This window comes from Musca vetustissima, unplaced genomic scaffold (assembly GCF_032173495.1).
Source record: "Musca vetustissima isolate MV318-11 ecotype Yass unplaced genomic scaffold, APGP_CSIRO_Mvet_v1 utg125311, whole genome shotgun sequence".
In the NCBI taxonomy this organism is placed as follows: Eukaryota; Metazoa; Arthropoda; class Insecta; order Diptera; family Muscidae; genus Musca; species Musca vetustissima.
In genome coordinates, this window is record NW_026883682.1 from 35,025 (window position 1) to 50,599 (window position 15,575).

Below are 15,575 nucleotides of genomic sequence, written 5' to 3' on the forward strand. Positions count from 1 at the left end.
AGGAAAGAAAAAAACACGAAAGAAAACAGAAAAGGCAATAGCCAGCGGAACGAAGTTGACTTGGGCTGTATAATGAACTTTAAAATTAACAAGGTGAAATGAAATGATTTAATTTTTTTTTCTACAACAAACAAATTAATTCTCAATAATGAATAAGGATCAGAATGAGGGAATTTGGACTTTAAAATATATATATATATATATATATATATATATATATTTAAATCTTAAATGGTATCTGAGAAATTCCTGAGAAATCTGAGAAATTCCATACTTCGGTTTCAAGTAAGACAATGTTAGCCACCGCTTGGGTGTCGATTGTCAAAAATGGTATGTCTCACAGAGCCAGAGCTCTTATCGATCCCTGTTCGGATGACTCCTTTATCTCTGAAAGGATTCAAAGATTTTTAAATCTACCCACAATGCCAATAGCGGCAGAAATTAGTGGACTTGGTGGCGAATGCCTTGCAAGGTGCTCCAGTATTGCAATGTTAACAATATCGTCGATCGTGAATCCTAATTTTTCAATGGAAATAGAAGCTTTAGTTGTCCCAGATGTCACAGGAAATGTCCCAACTCACGCATTTAGTAATGTTAGTAAGGAGCATTTGCCCAATTTAAAATTTGCAGATCCAGAATTTTTCAGAAGTGCCCCAGTTGATTTACTCATAGGAGGAAATCTATACCCTGTGATTCTACTCAGTGGAGTAGAACATGGTATTCTGGGATCGTTGGTAGCGCAGGAAACGGTTTTTGGATATATCGTAACCGGCCCAACAAATAACAGTGCCTCAAGACGTATAACAAGAGCTTCTCATTGTACAAGAGTGTCCATTGACGAGCAATTGGCTCGGTTCTGGGAAATTGAGGAAATCCCCATTAAAGCTAAGGTCTCTGATGAAGACATACATTGTGAAAATATTTATAAAAATACAGTGAAAAGAAACTCCGAGGGGAGATATGTAGTTGATTTGCCCTTTAAAGAGGAATTACAGGCAAAAGCGGCATTTACATCAAATAGATTCATAGCACTGAGCCAGTTTCTACGAAACGAACAGTCTATGAGCAGAAAACCTGAATTTAAAGCGATGTATGACTCGGTCATACAGGAATATTTGTCTCTGGGACATATGGAATTAGTAGAATCTATTCCTTCAAATAATAAACCTTGTTTCTATCTGCCCCATCATGGCGTGTTCAAACCCGAAAGTGTAACAACAAGACTTAGGGTGGTTTTTAATGGCTCTTGTCCGACGGCGACGGGTAAGAGTCTTAATGATTGGTTATATGTGGGACCTGTCCTTCAAAAAGATATAATTTCATTAATACTGCAATGGCGCCTGTATAAGTTTGTCTTTAACGCTGACATATCAAAAATGTACAGGCAAATCTTGATTAATCCTAAACACGCCAACTTTCAACGGATTGTGTATCGACCTTCCCCTGATGAGGAAATAAAAGATTATAAGTTAAAAACTGTCACCTTCGGTCTCAATTGTGCACCATACTTGGCCCTTAGAACTTTACAACAACTGGCCCAAGATGAGGAGGATAGGTTTCCCATAGGTGCAAAAATTTTAAGAGAGAATATGTATGTTGATGATGTATTAGTAGGCACACATTCTATTGCGGAAGCAATGCTGGCAAAGGGACAACTAATTAGTATACTTGAATCTGCTGGGTTCAATTTGCGTAAATGGACATCGAATGACAAAGAAATTATTAAAGATTTACCCCGAGATCATCTCTTAAATGGAGAATTCCTTGATTTCGATGACAAAAGTTTGGCGAAAACATTGGGAATACGATGGAATGCTGTCTCTGATACATTTTATTTCATGGCAGATGATATTAAAAGTAAGCACTCATTTACAAAGAGAAGAGTTTTGTCAGTCATAGCTCGGCTTTTTGACCCTTTGGGTTGGCTTGCGCCAGTCTTGATCACAGCAAAAATATTCATGCAGCAATTGTGGTTGGATGACATAAAATGGGATGATGAATTGAAGACATTGTCTTTGCTAAAATGGAAATCATTTCTTGAAACCTACACGGATATTAACAAAATAGAAATACCACGTTGGATAAAATATTCACCAGAGTGTACTCTACAATTTCATGGATTCTGTGATTCGTCTGAATTAGCCTATGCAGCCGTATTATACGCGAGAGTAGAAATAGGAAATATTATCTCCACAAATATATTGGTTTCTAAGACGAAAGTTGCGCCAATTAAAAAGGTATCTTTGCCTCGGTTAGAGCTTTGTGGAGCTCTATTACTAGCAGAGCTAGTTCACACGTTTTTGCCTCAATTGGGGATGGAAAAGCATACATTGTGCCTCTGGTCGGATTCAACAATTGTCCTGGCATGGCTCAAAAAACCGTCAAACACATGGACAACCTTTGTGGCCAACAGAGTAGCCAAAATCCAAGAGATGGTAGGTGACAATTGGAAACATGTATCTACATATGACAACCCCGCAGATCTAGCAACCCGGGGGGTGACTCCTCTGGAGCTCAAAGAGAAAGATTTGTGGTGGTTTGGTCCAACATGGCTCACAAATGACGAGAAAGACTGGCCGTCGAACGTTCATATACCAGATGTAGATCTTGAAAGCAAGATTTCCAAAGTCCATGTCGCTAGATCTTCGGAACTGGAATCCGAGGAAAAGGGAAGTGAAGATGACGGCAAAATTGATGATCCAGAGAGACATCTGAAATATATCCACCGTTTTACAACCGCAGTGCATGTTTTCGGATATATTGAAAGATTTATCAAGGCCACTCTCCCTGCCACTAAAAGGTCGTACGAGTACGAAAGTTCAAAGTTGACGGCAGTGGAACTGTTGGCGGGACGTAAACACTTGATCATGCTTTCTCAAAAGATATATTTTCCAAAGGAGTACAAGGCTTTATCTCAAAAGAAGCCGCTCGACAAAAGGAGTCCTCTTCTAACCCTCACACCCTATCTCGACAATGACGGCCTTATTAGAGCCAATGGTCGTCTCGGATCCACATTGTCTTTGTCTCACAGCGAAAGACATCCCTTTATTCTGTCCCCAAAGAGTAAATTCACAAAACTTTATATCTCGTTTATCCACGACATGACTAATCATGGTGGAACTCAGTTGATGATGGCAACCATTCGCTTAGAATGCTGGATCATTCGAGGAAAAACCTTGATTAAAAGCCATATAAACAATTGTATGAAATGTGTCCGAGCTCGTATGAGACTACAAGGGCAATTGATGGCTACACTTCCCCCGGAAAGGACGAGTTTAAGTAGACCTTTCGCCAACACCGGAGTTGACTACGCAGGTCCATTTGACCTCAAAACCTTTTCTGGTCGAGGTTGCCGCACAGTGAAAGGTTATATATGCTTATTCGTTTGTCTTGCTACTAAAGCGATCCACTTGGAAGCCGTGAGTGATTTATCTACCCCGGCCTTTATGGCAGCTCTTGCCCGATTTGTATCGAGACGCGGCTGTCCCAATAAGATTTTCTCGGACAATGGTCGTAATTTCGTTGGCGCTGCTCGCGAAATTAAAACCAACTTTCGAAAGGTCGTTTCTGAGATAAAAGAAAGGTCCATAGAACAATACGGACATCAGCACCTAGAATGGAGCTTCATACCAGCCTCTGCCCCTCACATGGGAGGATTATGGGAGGCGGGAGTTAAGAGCTGCAAGATGCATCTTAAAAAAATCGCAGGTCAAATTCATCACACATACGAAGAATTTAGTACCATCTTAGCAGCCATTGAAGCTTGTCTGAATTCGCGACCTCTAACTCCACAGTCTGATGATATTGATGATCTCACAGCTCTAACTCCGGGTCATTTTTTGATTGGCTCTGCACTGTTATCTCCAGCAGAGCCCGAAGAATTCCCAACGAAGATAGCTATGCTCAATCGTTGGCGTAAGCTGAAATTGGTTCAGCAAGAATTCTGTCGCAGGTGGAAATGTGATTACCTCAAAGAACTCAACAAAAGAAATAAATGGAAAAATCCATCACCAAATCTGCAAGTGAATGATTTAGTTGTATTGTCTCAGGAAATGGGAAGCCCTAATGAATGGAGATTAGGGCGTGTGATAAAACTGTACCCTGGTTCTGATGGACTTGTCAGAGTTGTGGATTTAAAAACTCCGTCAGGCATCTTACGCCGTCCTGTTCACAAATTGGTTCTTCTACCCCGTTCATCCTAATCCAATCACTAGTCCTATCCCAACCAGTTTATACGCTTATCATCACATTTTTATATATTATAAACTAATCAATAATTCCGTTTTTCTCCAGCCATGATGTTCCAGGATGAATACCGATGCCCAATTTGTCAAACACGACATTCCTTGCGTTTGTGCCGCTCTTTCTTGGCAATGGATCCGCAACAAAAGAATGAGTTTGTAGCAAAAAACCATGCTTGCGAGAACTGCCTTGGAATTTCCCACACCATAGAGAACTGCCGAAGTAACTCTGCGTGTCGACGATGCTGGTTTGGACACCACACGCTTCTCCACAAACTGAATGCACCAAAGGAAGAGTGGTTGAATATGACTGCATTAGCCCTCATACACCGTCCCCAGGTAGACAACAAAAAACATATTGTGCGATTGTTGCTGGATCCAAATGCTAGTGAAAGCAGTTTTTATAAAGGTACTGCTTACGCTCCCTTTGAAATCAATGACGACCTCCAGACTCTCAAAGTCCAATTAACCGACCGCCACAGTGAAGTTAGAACGCTGACCGTGCAGCTGAAAGTGAAGAACGGTCCACCACCAGCAGATACTCCTAAGAGCCATTGTCTCCCAGAACAGGTGTGGAAAAAATATGACCAAGAAGATGTGGCCGATCCATCATTTTACTTGAAGCATTCATGTGCGGTGATATTAGGAAAAGATGTTGCAAAATCCATTTACCTTGGTTTGCCTCATGAAGAAAATGGGCTCCCATACATGCAAAATACCATATTTGGTTATACTTTTTTTGGCACTATTGCCTCCGATGAGGAAGGTAACCTTGAAGAGTCTATCTGGTTCAATAAGAATATTATATAGAATATACGATTTTAGGAAACTATAATGTTTATATGTGTATATAAAATTAATTTTGTCTCTGAAGGCCATTGTATTATTTTAAAGCTGTTTCTTGATATACCCCTGGTGGGTGTTATATAAATTGAATTATATTGTTAATTATTTTGAACGTATCGTCCAAAGGGAGGCGGTATGTTTATGTACGCAGGAACATCATTAATTTTATAATATTATTTTGAATTATTATTAATTACATATTGTAAGAACTTACATAGGCTTCACATTACATCGTGTCATACCTCCTTAATTCTGCGTAATCTCATCCCTGCGTACATAAACAATCTGTCCCATCACTGACGTCATATTTGCTGATCTCTCTCTCCATTTGTATTTTCTTTGGTATTTTTTTATTATTATTGTTGAGATCGTCGTGACGGGCAGAACATAGAACAAGAAACAAAAACCAAACGAGTGAACATAAGTTAAACAAACTACCTTTTTTCTGAAACCAAACATAAAAGAAACTGAAAGTGATTGTGACCTCAAATTTATTTGTAAACGAGAAAGAAATCTAAACCAAACATTGAATTCAATAATAAACTAAAATTGCATTGGAAAATAAACCAAAAATTAAAGTGATTTTATTTGCCTCAGATAGGTTTCTTTTCTAACTATCAAAAGGTGTCCTAGACTCCAGTGGTTAACACCAAATCTTGCGGTGATTATCATCAGTCACATAAACCATTTGTTGCCGTGTTCCCCTTTTGTTGTTGTTGTTGTGCTTGGGAGTTGTTGCTGCTGGTGTTCCAGTACCATACCTTTGTCCCTGGGATATTTGCAGTGCCGGAGTAAGTTGTGTGGTAAACAAACAACGGCCTTTATATGAGCTTCTATAGATCGACTGATATTTATAATTTTTGGTAGCATTATTTGCCACCCAATTAGAATTGCAAATATCAAACTAAAGCAACATATTTTTAAAAAGTTATCTGAAATCCGCAACATACCAGACATAGAGTTTTCCTACAACACAGAATTCTGCGGATTAATTGATTGCCAAATAATGCTACGTTTATAGGAACATTATTCCGAAATATAAAATTACTCCCCACTATGTTCGACCGGGCCGATATTTATATACCCACCACCATGTGGTGTACATTCTATTTTCCTTAAATTGATTGGGACTTCTTTATATAAAAACTATGGTATTATGTGGTAGTAGATTGTTCAGAGTCTGAAAAAATAATATTCCATATAACAGACCCTCAGGTTGGGACACACTGACCTAAGAACTTCAACATACCGAAAATTGAACGGAGCATTTGTATTGGGGCTACTTCAGAACATTGAATAATTTCTGGGAAGAATCCCATAGGCCAAATTATAGCCACTACAATAAGGAAATTCGGTTAAGAACTTAATAATACCAAAAAAATTGGACGGGCTATGTCAAAATAAGTGAAGAGGAGGAAACTATTTCCAACATGTGGGTTTTATATCAATACCTGTACCTATATATCAAGAGGATCTTTATATGGAGGCAATGTCAAGAGTGAGAAAAATGCTGCTAAAAGCAAAAACCTCCGAAAGTGTATCAGACTTTGATGTGGGTGTTATATCAAAATTTGTACCTATATTAGCATATGGTGGCGATGTCAAAACATTAATATATAATGATAATTTTCTTGGCAGATGTATGCCAACCTCCAAAATCCCAAAATTCCACACTTCAGCTTTTATGTTGGTACATGCGACTACAACTCTCACAATTCCAAAACCAGTAAGGAAAGTAGTAAAGTCAGACTGGACCGACTATATGATACCCTTCACCACTTTAGGTATATTTTACATATGTATCCTTACAATTACATCCCAATGTTCCCTCGAAGGAAAATGTCTTTCTGAAAACTAGGCTGTGCTGTTAAAAATTTAATCTCAATCAGACAACCGTTCGAAATATATATATATATATATATATATGAAAGCTATAGTTGCGTACATATGGAAGCATAACCCAATAACATCCTTCAACTCTCAATTTGATACACTGTGCCAAATTTCGTGTAAATCGGATAAACATTAGGAGTTTGGAGCACCATTTATGTAAAATCGGACAAATATATATGTATAATTGGGGAACTATATGAAAATCTGAACCGATTTTTCCGAAATTTACCACACATCATTCCAGACTCAATTCAGTATGTTATGCCCTATTTCGTGCACAACGAAGGATATAAAGGGACTTTGGTGCACCATTTACATATAATCGGACGAAAATATATATAGGAGCTATTGGTATATAGAAGCTATATCCAAATCTCAACCGATTTTCCCGAAACTTACCGCTCAACATTCTAGTATCAACTCAGTAAGCTGTGCCAAATATCGTGCAAATCAAAGGATATAAAGGGACTTTGGTGCACTATTTACCTAAAACCGGACAAAAATATATATAGGAGCTATATCTAAATTTGAAGCGATTTTCACGACATTTAACACAGGTAGCTTTAGACATAATTCAGCGCGCTATGCCAAACTTGGTGTAAATCGAAGGACTTTTGTGCACTATTTAGAGCTATATCTAAATCTGAACCGATTTTCACGAAACTTGACACACATCATTCTAGACTTAATTGAGTGTGCTATGTTAAATTTCGTGCAAATCGGAAGATATATAGGTACTTTGGTGCCCCTTTTACCTTAAATCGGACGAAAATATATATAGGAGCTATATCTAAATCTGAACCGATTTTGGTGCACCTCAACATCGATTACTGCTATGTACCACCGGACACCTGATTGACGAAAAGCTGGCTCCTTCCACTTCAGCCAAGAAAGTATCCTCAACATCGATTACTGCTATGTACCACCGGACACCTGATTGACGAAAAGCTGGCTCCTTCCACTTCAGCCAAGAAAGTATCCCGACAATAACATCGACAATGTGAGCGGTGTTATTTCCGTGGATATTCCCAACCCCATTATCCTCGATGACACAAATACAAGCCTGGAAACATAATTGGACCCTCTCCTTGATCTGATTGAGGAAATCGGTTTTTTTCGCCTCAGGCAAGAAAGTATTCCAAAAAGACGCTATGGATAATCAAAGTGAGCGGGCAGTAGAAATTCGAGAATTCGAAAGCAGCACAAACAACCACGAAACGTATCCATGCCAAAGAAATCTCTGGCAAAATCATCTGCTGGAGAGCGTTTAATTTCTACAATCGGTTCATCGAATGGGACAGGAATTTTAATTGGCGACAAATAATTCCTTCAGATCTAACGAACCTCCAATTAATTTTAAAATTCTCATGGAGCTATGCGAATGACATTGCGATGGACTTCTTGATCGAAAGATCTTCGACGTCTCTTGTGAGGAGGATACAAATATGAGTATCACGAATTCAACGGGCAAAATGTGCCAGGTACTCAATCAGGACCTTTTAGAGTGGTCGCTGTATGTTGAGAAGTAATTGACTCCCCTAAAACACATGATCGAACGGAACAGGGACATGATTTCCAAAAAGGAATTCCTTCATATCAAGCGGTACCTCAAATACATTCAATATTTCTCACCGAGCTATCCGAATGACTTTGTGAGGGACTTCTTGAAGAAAAAAAGAACTTTTATGTCTCATGTTGACTTCAAGTACCCCTCCAACGGTGAAGAAGACTATGTGTAGCCTAAACACAACCGGGAAAATAATGTCAGTCAGGACCTTTTAGGGAGGTTGCTGAATGTTGAGACGTTCTTGACGCTATATTCCACTGTAAAAGAGGCTGAGCTTGTGTCGAAATCGTCTAGCAGGAAAGGCCGTTGAAAGGCCGAATGACATTGCGAGGGACTTCTTGATTGATAGATCTTCGACGTTTCTTGTGAAGATGACTTCAGGTACCCATCCAACGGTGATTAAAACTATGTGTATCGTGAACACAACCGGCAAAATGTGCCAGTACCCCTCCAACAGTGAAGAAGACTACTTGTAGCCTAAACGCAACCGGGAAAATTACGGCAGTCAGGACGTTTTAGGGAGGTTGCTGAATGTGGAGACGTTCTTGAAGAGGCTGAGGTTTTGTCGAAAGTCAGTCCGTAGAAAGGCCTATAAAAGGTCAGCCAAAACACAACACCTTCTACGCAACAATCTAACCTTTCAATCAGTCTTCTGTTGTGTTGTCAAAACCCAGAACCATGACATGAGAGTAGAGCAGTTGTTCGCCAAACAGCAAACGGAATTTGTGGGAACAAATATTTTTGGCAAATCACGCCTTGTGTTGATCTTTAAAAAAATATATTTTTTTTAATTAAAAAGTATGATTCAAAAATCCACGTCTTAGTGAACTCTTAAAACATATTTTTTTAAATCCACGCCGTGTCTTGGCCCTTTAAAAAATATTTTTTAAAACTCTACGCCTTAAATTGGTCCTTAAAAAATATTTTTTTTAATTCACACCTTATGGAGGTCCTTGACAAATATTTTTTTTTAAATCCACGTCTTGTGGTGTTCCTGAAAAAATGTTTTTATAAATCCACGCTTTGTGTTGTACCCTAAAAAATATTTGTTTTTTAAATCCTCGTCTCATGTTGGCCTTTTTCGGAAAAAAATTCTGGCATCTTCCTATTTATGGCCAGTGTCTATTAACCAATACTCTAAGCGTTTACCACCGAGGCATCATTGGAAAGGTCCTCTTAAAATCAGATAAATCCTATATTTGTAATAGGCATAGAATACCATCTCTATAATTCACTCCATATGTTCCACCGTGCGTATAAGTATTGTCACAACGTATACGCCAGCCATTTTCATGACTTCCAATATTTGCAATTCCACCTGTAAAATCCCCATCCCTAGTTCATCCTGCTTAATTCACTTCTTATTTCGCACAAATTTACTTTAAAAATCTCCCCCTGTTTTCCAAATATCCCAACTTCTTATTTTCACAATTGTCAAATTAACTCTTTAAAGTTACTCCAGTAATTTACACAAAAGACAAACACTCACACACACATATTACACATTTACACCCATTACTACACAAATTGTTTACGAGCATACGCTGGTCGGAGTACTGGGGGAGGGAAGGAGAACGTAAGAGAGCAGCCATGCTTGACCGACGACGAACCAAAAGGGACTTAATTTTCTATTTAATTCTATTGTTTGTGTTTAGTTATTTATGCAAAAATATTTCATTTGAAATCATGGCATTGTTTTAAGTCCTTTTTGATGTTGTTGTAGTTGTTGTTACTGCTACTGGATTTTTCACTCTCTCACTCTTAAAGTCCCTTTTTGCATTCAGGATTTGTTTCCCTTTTTCTCCCTCATTCATTCATTTATTCATTCATTCATTCATTCAATGATGATTGTTGTCATTGTTGCTGGTATTATTGTTGTTGTTGTTTTTGTTGTTCTTTATATCCTTTAGGGCATTTTCAATTTATTTTTGTCACTTGAATCATGTAACTTTTTGTTCGACTAATACACTGTCATACATACAGTTAGACACACGTAAATACATAAATACATTTGAATGTATAATGTGTATGAATAACTAACTGGCTAAATCAATGCAAATGGGTATTGGGGTGGAGAGAGGAAAATAAAAAAAAACATTTTTTTTAATAATTAGTAAGGAGTGGATTTAACAAAAAATAGTTTTTAAGAATCTACACAAAGCGTGATTTTAAAACTAGTAAGGAAAGTAGTAAAGTCGGACTGGGCCGACTATATGACACCCTTCATCACTTTGGGTATATTGTATATATGTATCCGTACAATTGTATGTCAATGTTCCCTCGAAGAAATATATTCATGTCTTTCTGCAACCTATGATAAATTTAATTTTATTCAGGCCGATTTAGAGTCGTCTACGTACCATGGGACAAATTTATGGAAAACGATGTATAGCGACAAAGACATTTAGGGACTATGGTGCACCATTTACATAAAATCGAAGGAAAATATATATGGGAGCTATCTCTAAATCTAAACCGATTTTCACGAAATTTAACACACATCGTCCTAGACTTAATTCAGTACGCTGTGCCAAATTTCGTGCAAATCGAAGGATGTATAGGGACTTCCAAGCACCATTTACGTAAAATCGGACGAAAATATATATGGGAGCTATATCTAAATCTGAACCGATTTTCACGAAACTTAACAGACATCATTCCACTCTTAATTCAGTACGTTCTGCAAAATTTCGTGCAAATCGCAAGATACATAGGGACTTTGGTGCACCATTTACCTTAAATCGGACGAAAATATATATGGGAGCTATATCTAAATTTGAACCGATTTTAACGAAACTTAGCGCACATAATTCTACGTTTAATGCAGCACGTTGTGCCAAATTTCTTGCAAATCGAAAGACATTTAGGGACTGGTATGGGAACTATATCTGAACCGATTTTCACGAAATTTAACACACATCGTGACAGCCTTAGCATGTCAATAACTTAGCGGAAGCAATAGTAAAGTCATTCGAAGAATGTTGTCCTCTTCGAGAAAGGAAATCTGCCTTCAAAAAACCCTGGATGACCGGGGAGATTTGAAATAAAGGGAAAGAGGTCCGAAAACTTTATAATAGAGCACGCCGCAAGAAATCTACAGTATACTGGGACATCTTCCACGATAAGCAGAAAGAATACAACAAAATGACAAGAACCGCCAAACGCAACTCCTGGAAAACCTTCTATGAACAGGTCGATAGCGTAAACGACGTCTCAAAAATGAAAAAGTTTCTGTCAGAAACCCACACTCAAGCCGAAACGATTGTAGACAGTGATGGCAACAGGATGGAAACAACTGAAGAAACAATAAGGCTCCTGATGAACGCTCACTTCCCAAAGAACCCATCTATAAGTGATGACGTTAAGGTAACAAGGGAAGCAAGATCTGTGGAACCTAAAATCGATGAATCAATGGTACGAGATGCTATAAAGAGCTTCTCACCATATAAAGCGGCAAGGCTAGACAACGCCTTCCCTGCTCTTTTACAAAAAGAGGTCGACTATATATCACCATATTTAGCGGCACTCTTTAATGCATGTATAAGGTTTGCGTACACACCCAAGGCCTGGCAGGAAGCCCCAGCCCGGCAAGGCGAACTACGCAACACCAAAAACCTACCGGTCAATTAGCCTTACTTCATTTTTACTCAAAACCATGTCAGCACCGAAACAGTTATCCAATCCTTAGAAGCCTTTAGTGTTGACCAGGCAAGTATAGACTGGGTCAACCATATGCTAAGGAATAGATAGATAAACTGTAGCCTACAAGACATAACTATCAGGGACAAAGTAGGACAAGGGACACCGCAGGGAGGGATACTGTCACCGCTCCTGTGGGTCACCACTTTCAGTAGTCTCTTAAGGAACTTAACCGAAGATGGTTTTGAACCAGTCTGTTATGCAGACGACGTTATAATACTTCTAAGGGGAAAGAACCCTAACTTACTATGCAGGAAGGCTGAAACGGCGTTTAACATCGCTTTTAATTGGGCGAAGCCGAGGGGACTAAACGTAAATCCGGACAAAACGGAAATATGTCTCTTCACTAGAAAGACAAAAGTAGGACAGTACGAAGAACCAATCTTTCAAAACAAAGTGATAGCTATATCAAATAAAGTCAAATATCTAGGTGTCATCCTAGATAGAAAACTTAGATGGAAAGACCACATACATAAACGGGTCGAAAAGGCCCATAGATGCTGGTCCTTCTGTAGATGTAAATGGCGTTTCAACCCAAAGATGGTACACTGGTTCTACAAGAGCGTTATTAGGCCAATTCTAACATACGCGTCTGTAGTCTGGTGGACAGCAATGGACAAAACATGTAATGTAATAGCACTACAGAAAGTCCAAAGAACTTGTTGTCTAGGCATATGCGGGGCAATGCGAACAACACCAACAACATTGTATATACACCCAGTTGACATCCAAATAAAATGCGAAGCGGCCATCGCAGTTTTAAAACTTAAAGCCATGAAGGAGTGGATCGACACCGGACACAACACACCGCACGAAAATATACTACAGGCTACGATCGGATACTCAATTAGCCACCTTGAGTCAGATCGAATACCTGAAACAAGAGTAATCACACTGTGTGAAATCCTTATACCGGACAGAGACTCATGGAACAGCGGAACACAGGCACAACAGGCATCCTATGGCTTAAGTGTATGTCCCACAGTGGACATGCGGTGGTGTAAACCACCCCTCTTTTCAAACTAACTAACTAACACACATCGTTCTAGACATAATTCAGTACGCGGTGCTAAATTTCTAGGCTCAATGCAGTACGCTGTGTTAAATTTTGTGAAAATCGAAAGATATGTAGGGACTTTGGTGCACCATTTACCTGAGAGCTATATGTAAATCTGAACCGATTTCCACGAAACTTAGCACACATCATTCTAGGCTTAATGCAGTATGCTGTGCCAAATTTCGAGCAAATCGAAGGACATTTAGGGACTTTGGTGCACCATTTACCTAAATCGGACGAAAATATATATGAACCGATTTTTCCCAATTTCAATACGGTTCGTCCCTTGGACCAAATAAATGAGCTATGCCAAATTTCGTCTAAATCGAATCACAAATGCGACCTGTACTCTGTTTACAATTTAACATGGACAGACAGACAGGCATGCATAAATCGACTTAGAAAGTGATTCTGTGCATGTTCTAAAAAGGAACTATGTGTCTATATCGTTTCCTTTTGCCTGTTACAAACATATGCACAAAGATATACAGGGTCCACAGTGTGGTGAAGGTATAAACATATTTTTTAAGGACCTATACAAGGTGCGGATTTTTAAAAAATTATTTTTAGGGACCTATTCAAGGCGTGGTTTTTTTAAAAATAAATTTCTAAAGACGAATTTTTTAGAATCATTTTTTTTCATTTACCCTAATATCCTCTCCCAACACACACATATCTGGTTGTGTCCATAACATATTTATGGTGGTTATTTTTGAAATGGCGACCCATTTCCCATTTTAAATCACGTTAACTTTATGGTTTATGGGTCCTTCGTTGTTATGGCTTTTTCATTGTCAATTTTTTTTGCAATTGTCCTTGCTACTTGTTGGACAATAGCAGGGCACTCACGCACACACACACACACATGATATAATGGGTGTGTGTGCGTACGTGTCTGCATATCGCTGGTCGTCGTCCTCGTGGTTGTTGTAGTTGTGTGTGTTTCCTGTATTCATTATAATGCGATTGAAGTTTCCGATTTCCGCTCGTTTAGCATATTCAAATGCAAACACACAAAATTGGTTATGTTCAAGTATTTACAGGCAAAACTAACGCATAAACAACGCCATACAACTACAAATGTCATGACTAAGGGGCTAGCAATGGCTGATGGTCGAGTGTCACAGAAAGAAACTTAAATACCAATGTCAATATTTTGTAAGACCCCTCTGTGTCCGCATTGATGTGGATTGTCCTCAATGGCCATATGTCTCTATTATGTGTGTGTGCGGAATATTTTGTACGAGAATAGCCATTTCCGTTGTAGTTTTGTTAAAGGGCTTTGTCATAGTGATTTGAAAAACAAAATACAAAAATGCTCTTGGGTTATTGAAATGTCATGTTAAGTCCTTGAAGGGACTAGAAGGCTTTGCCTAGGGTTGTTATTTAAACTTATTAATTTAAAGAAAACTTTTTAAGGCGTGGATTTTTTAATAGTTTTTTCTCTTTTTTTCACGGGACTTTTAAGATTAAAGATTTTTAAAACAATTTTTTTCTCGAGCCTAATAAGGCGTGGATTTTTTAAACAATTTTTTTCTCGAGCCTTATATGGCGTGGATTTTTTAAAGAATTTTTTTCTCGAGCCTTATAAGGCGTGGATTTTTTAAAGAATTTTTTTCTCGAGCCTTATAAGGCGTGGATTTTTTAAAGAATTTTTTTCTCGAGCCTTATAAGGCGTGGATTTTTTAAAGAATTTTTTTCTCGAGCCTTATAAGGCGTGGATTTTTTAAAGAATTTTTTTCTCGAGCTTTATAAGGCGTGGTATTTTTTAAAGAATTTTTTTCTCTCGTGCCTTATAAGGCGTGGATTTTTTAAAGAATTTTTTTCTCGAGCCTTATAAGGCGTGGATTTTTTAAAGAATTTTTTTCTCGAGCCTTATAAGGCGTGGATTTTTTAAAGAATTTTTTTCTCGAGCCTTATAAGGCGTGGATTTTTTAAAGAATTTTTTTCAAGGCCATGCCTTATAAGGCGTGGTGTTTTTAAAGAATTCTTTCTCCAAGGCCATGCCTTATAAGGCGTGGATTTTTTAAAGAATTTTTTCTCCAAGGCCATGCCTTATAAGGCGTGGTGTTTTTAAAGAATTCTTTCTCCAAGGCCATGCCTTATAAGGCGTGGATTTTTTAAATAATTTTCTTCAAGGACTAGCTAAGCGTGGATTTTTTAAAGAATTTTTTTTCTGGGCATTACAAGGCGTGGATTTTTTAAAGAATTTTTTTCTCGAGCCTTATAAGGCGTGGATTTTTTAAAGAATTTTTTTCTCGAGCCTTATAAG

The 15,575-nt window shown here is 38.3% G+C and overlaps 1 protein-coding gene across 1 annotated transcript; it reads left to right on the plus strand.

The window, feature by feature from the left end:
• Window positions 1-293: 293 nt before the first annotated feature.
• On the plus strand, window positions 294-4,202 carry LOC133330652 (uncharacterized). Its single transcript, XM_061539065.1, has 2 exons — window positions 294-3,063; window positions 3,403-4,202. Exons 1-2 carry the CDS (start codon window positions 294-296, stop codon window positions 4,200-4,202), a joined length of 3,570 nt encoding a protein of 1,189 aa, XP_061395049.1.
• The last annotated feature ends 11,373 nt before the right edge of the window (window positions 4,203-15,575 follow it).

What these genes read in the sequence shown, in the direction of transcription:
- LOC133330652 (XM_061539065.1), top strand. Translation starts at nt 294, where the DNA reads ATGTTAGCCACCGCTTGGGTGTCGATTGTCAAAAATGGTATGTCTCAC. An exon ending in CTTTATTCTGTCCCCAAAGA is followed by an intron (nt 3,064 to 3,402) that starts GTAAATTCACAA and finishes TTGCTACTAAAG; the next exon opens with CGATCCACTTGGAAGCCGTG.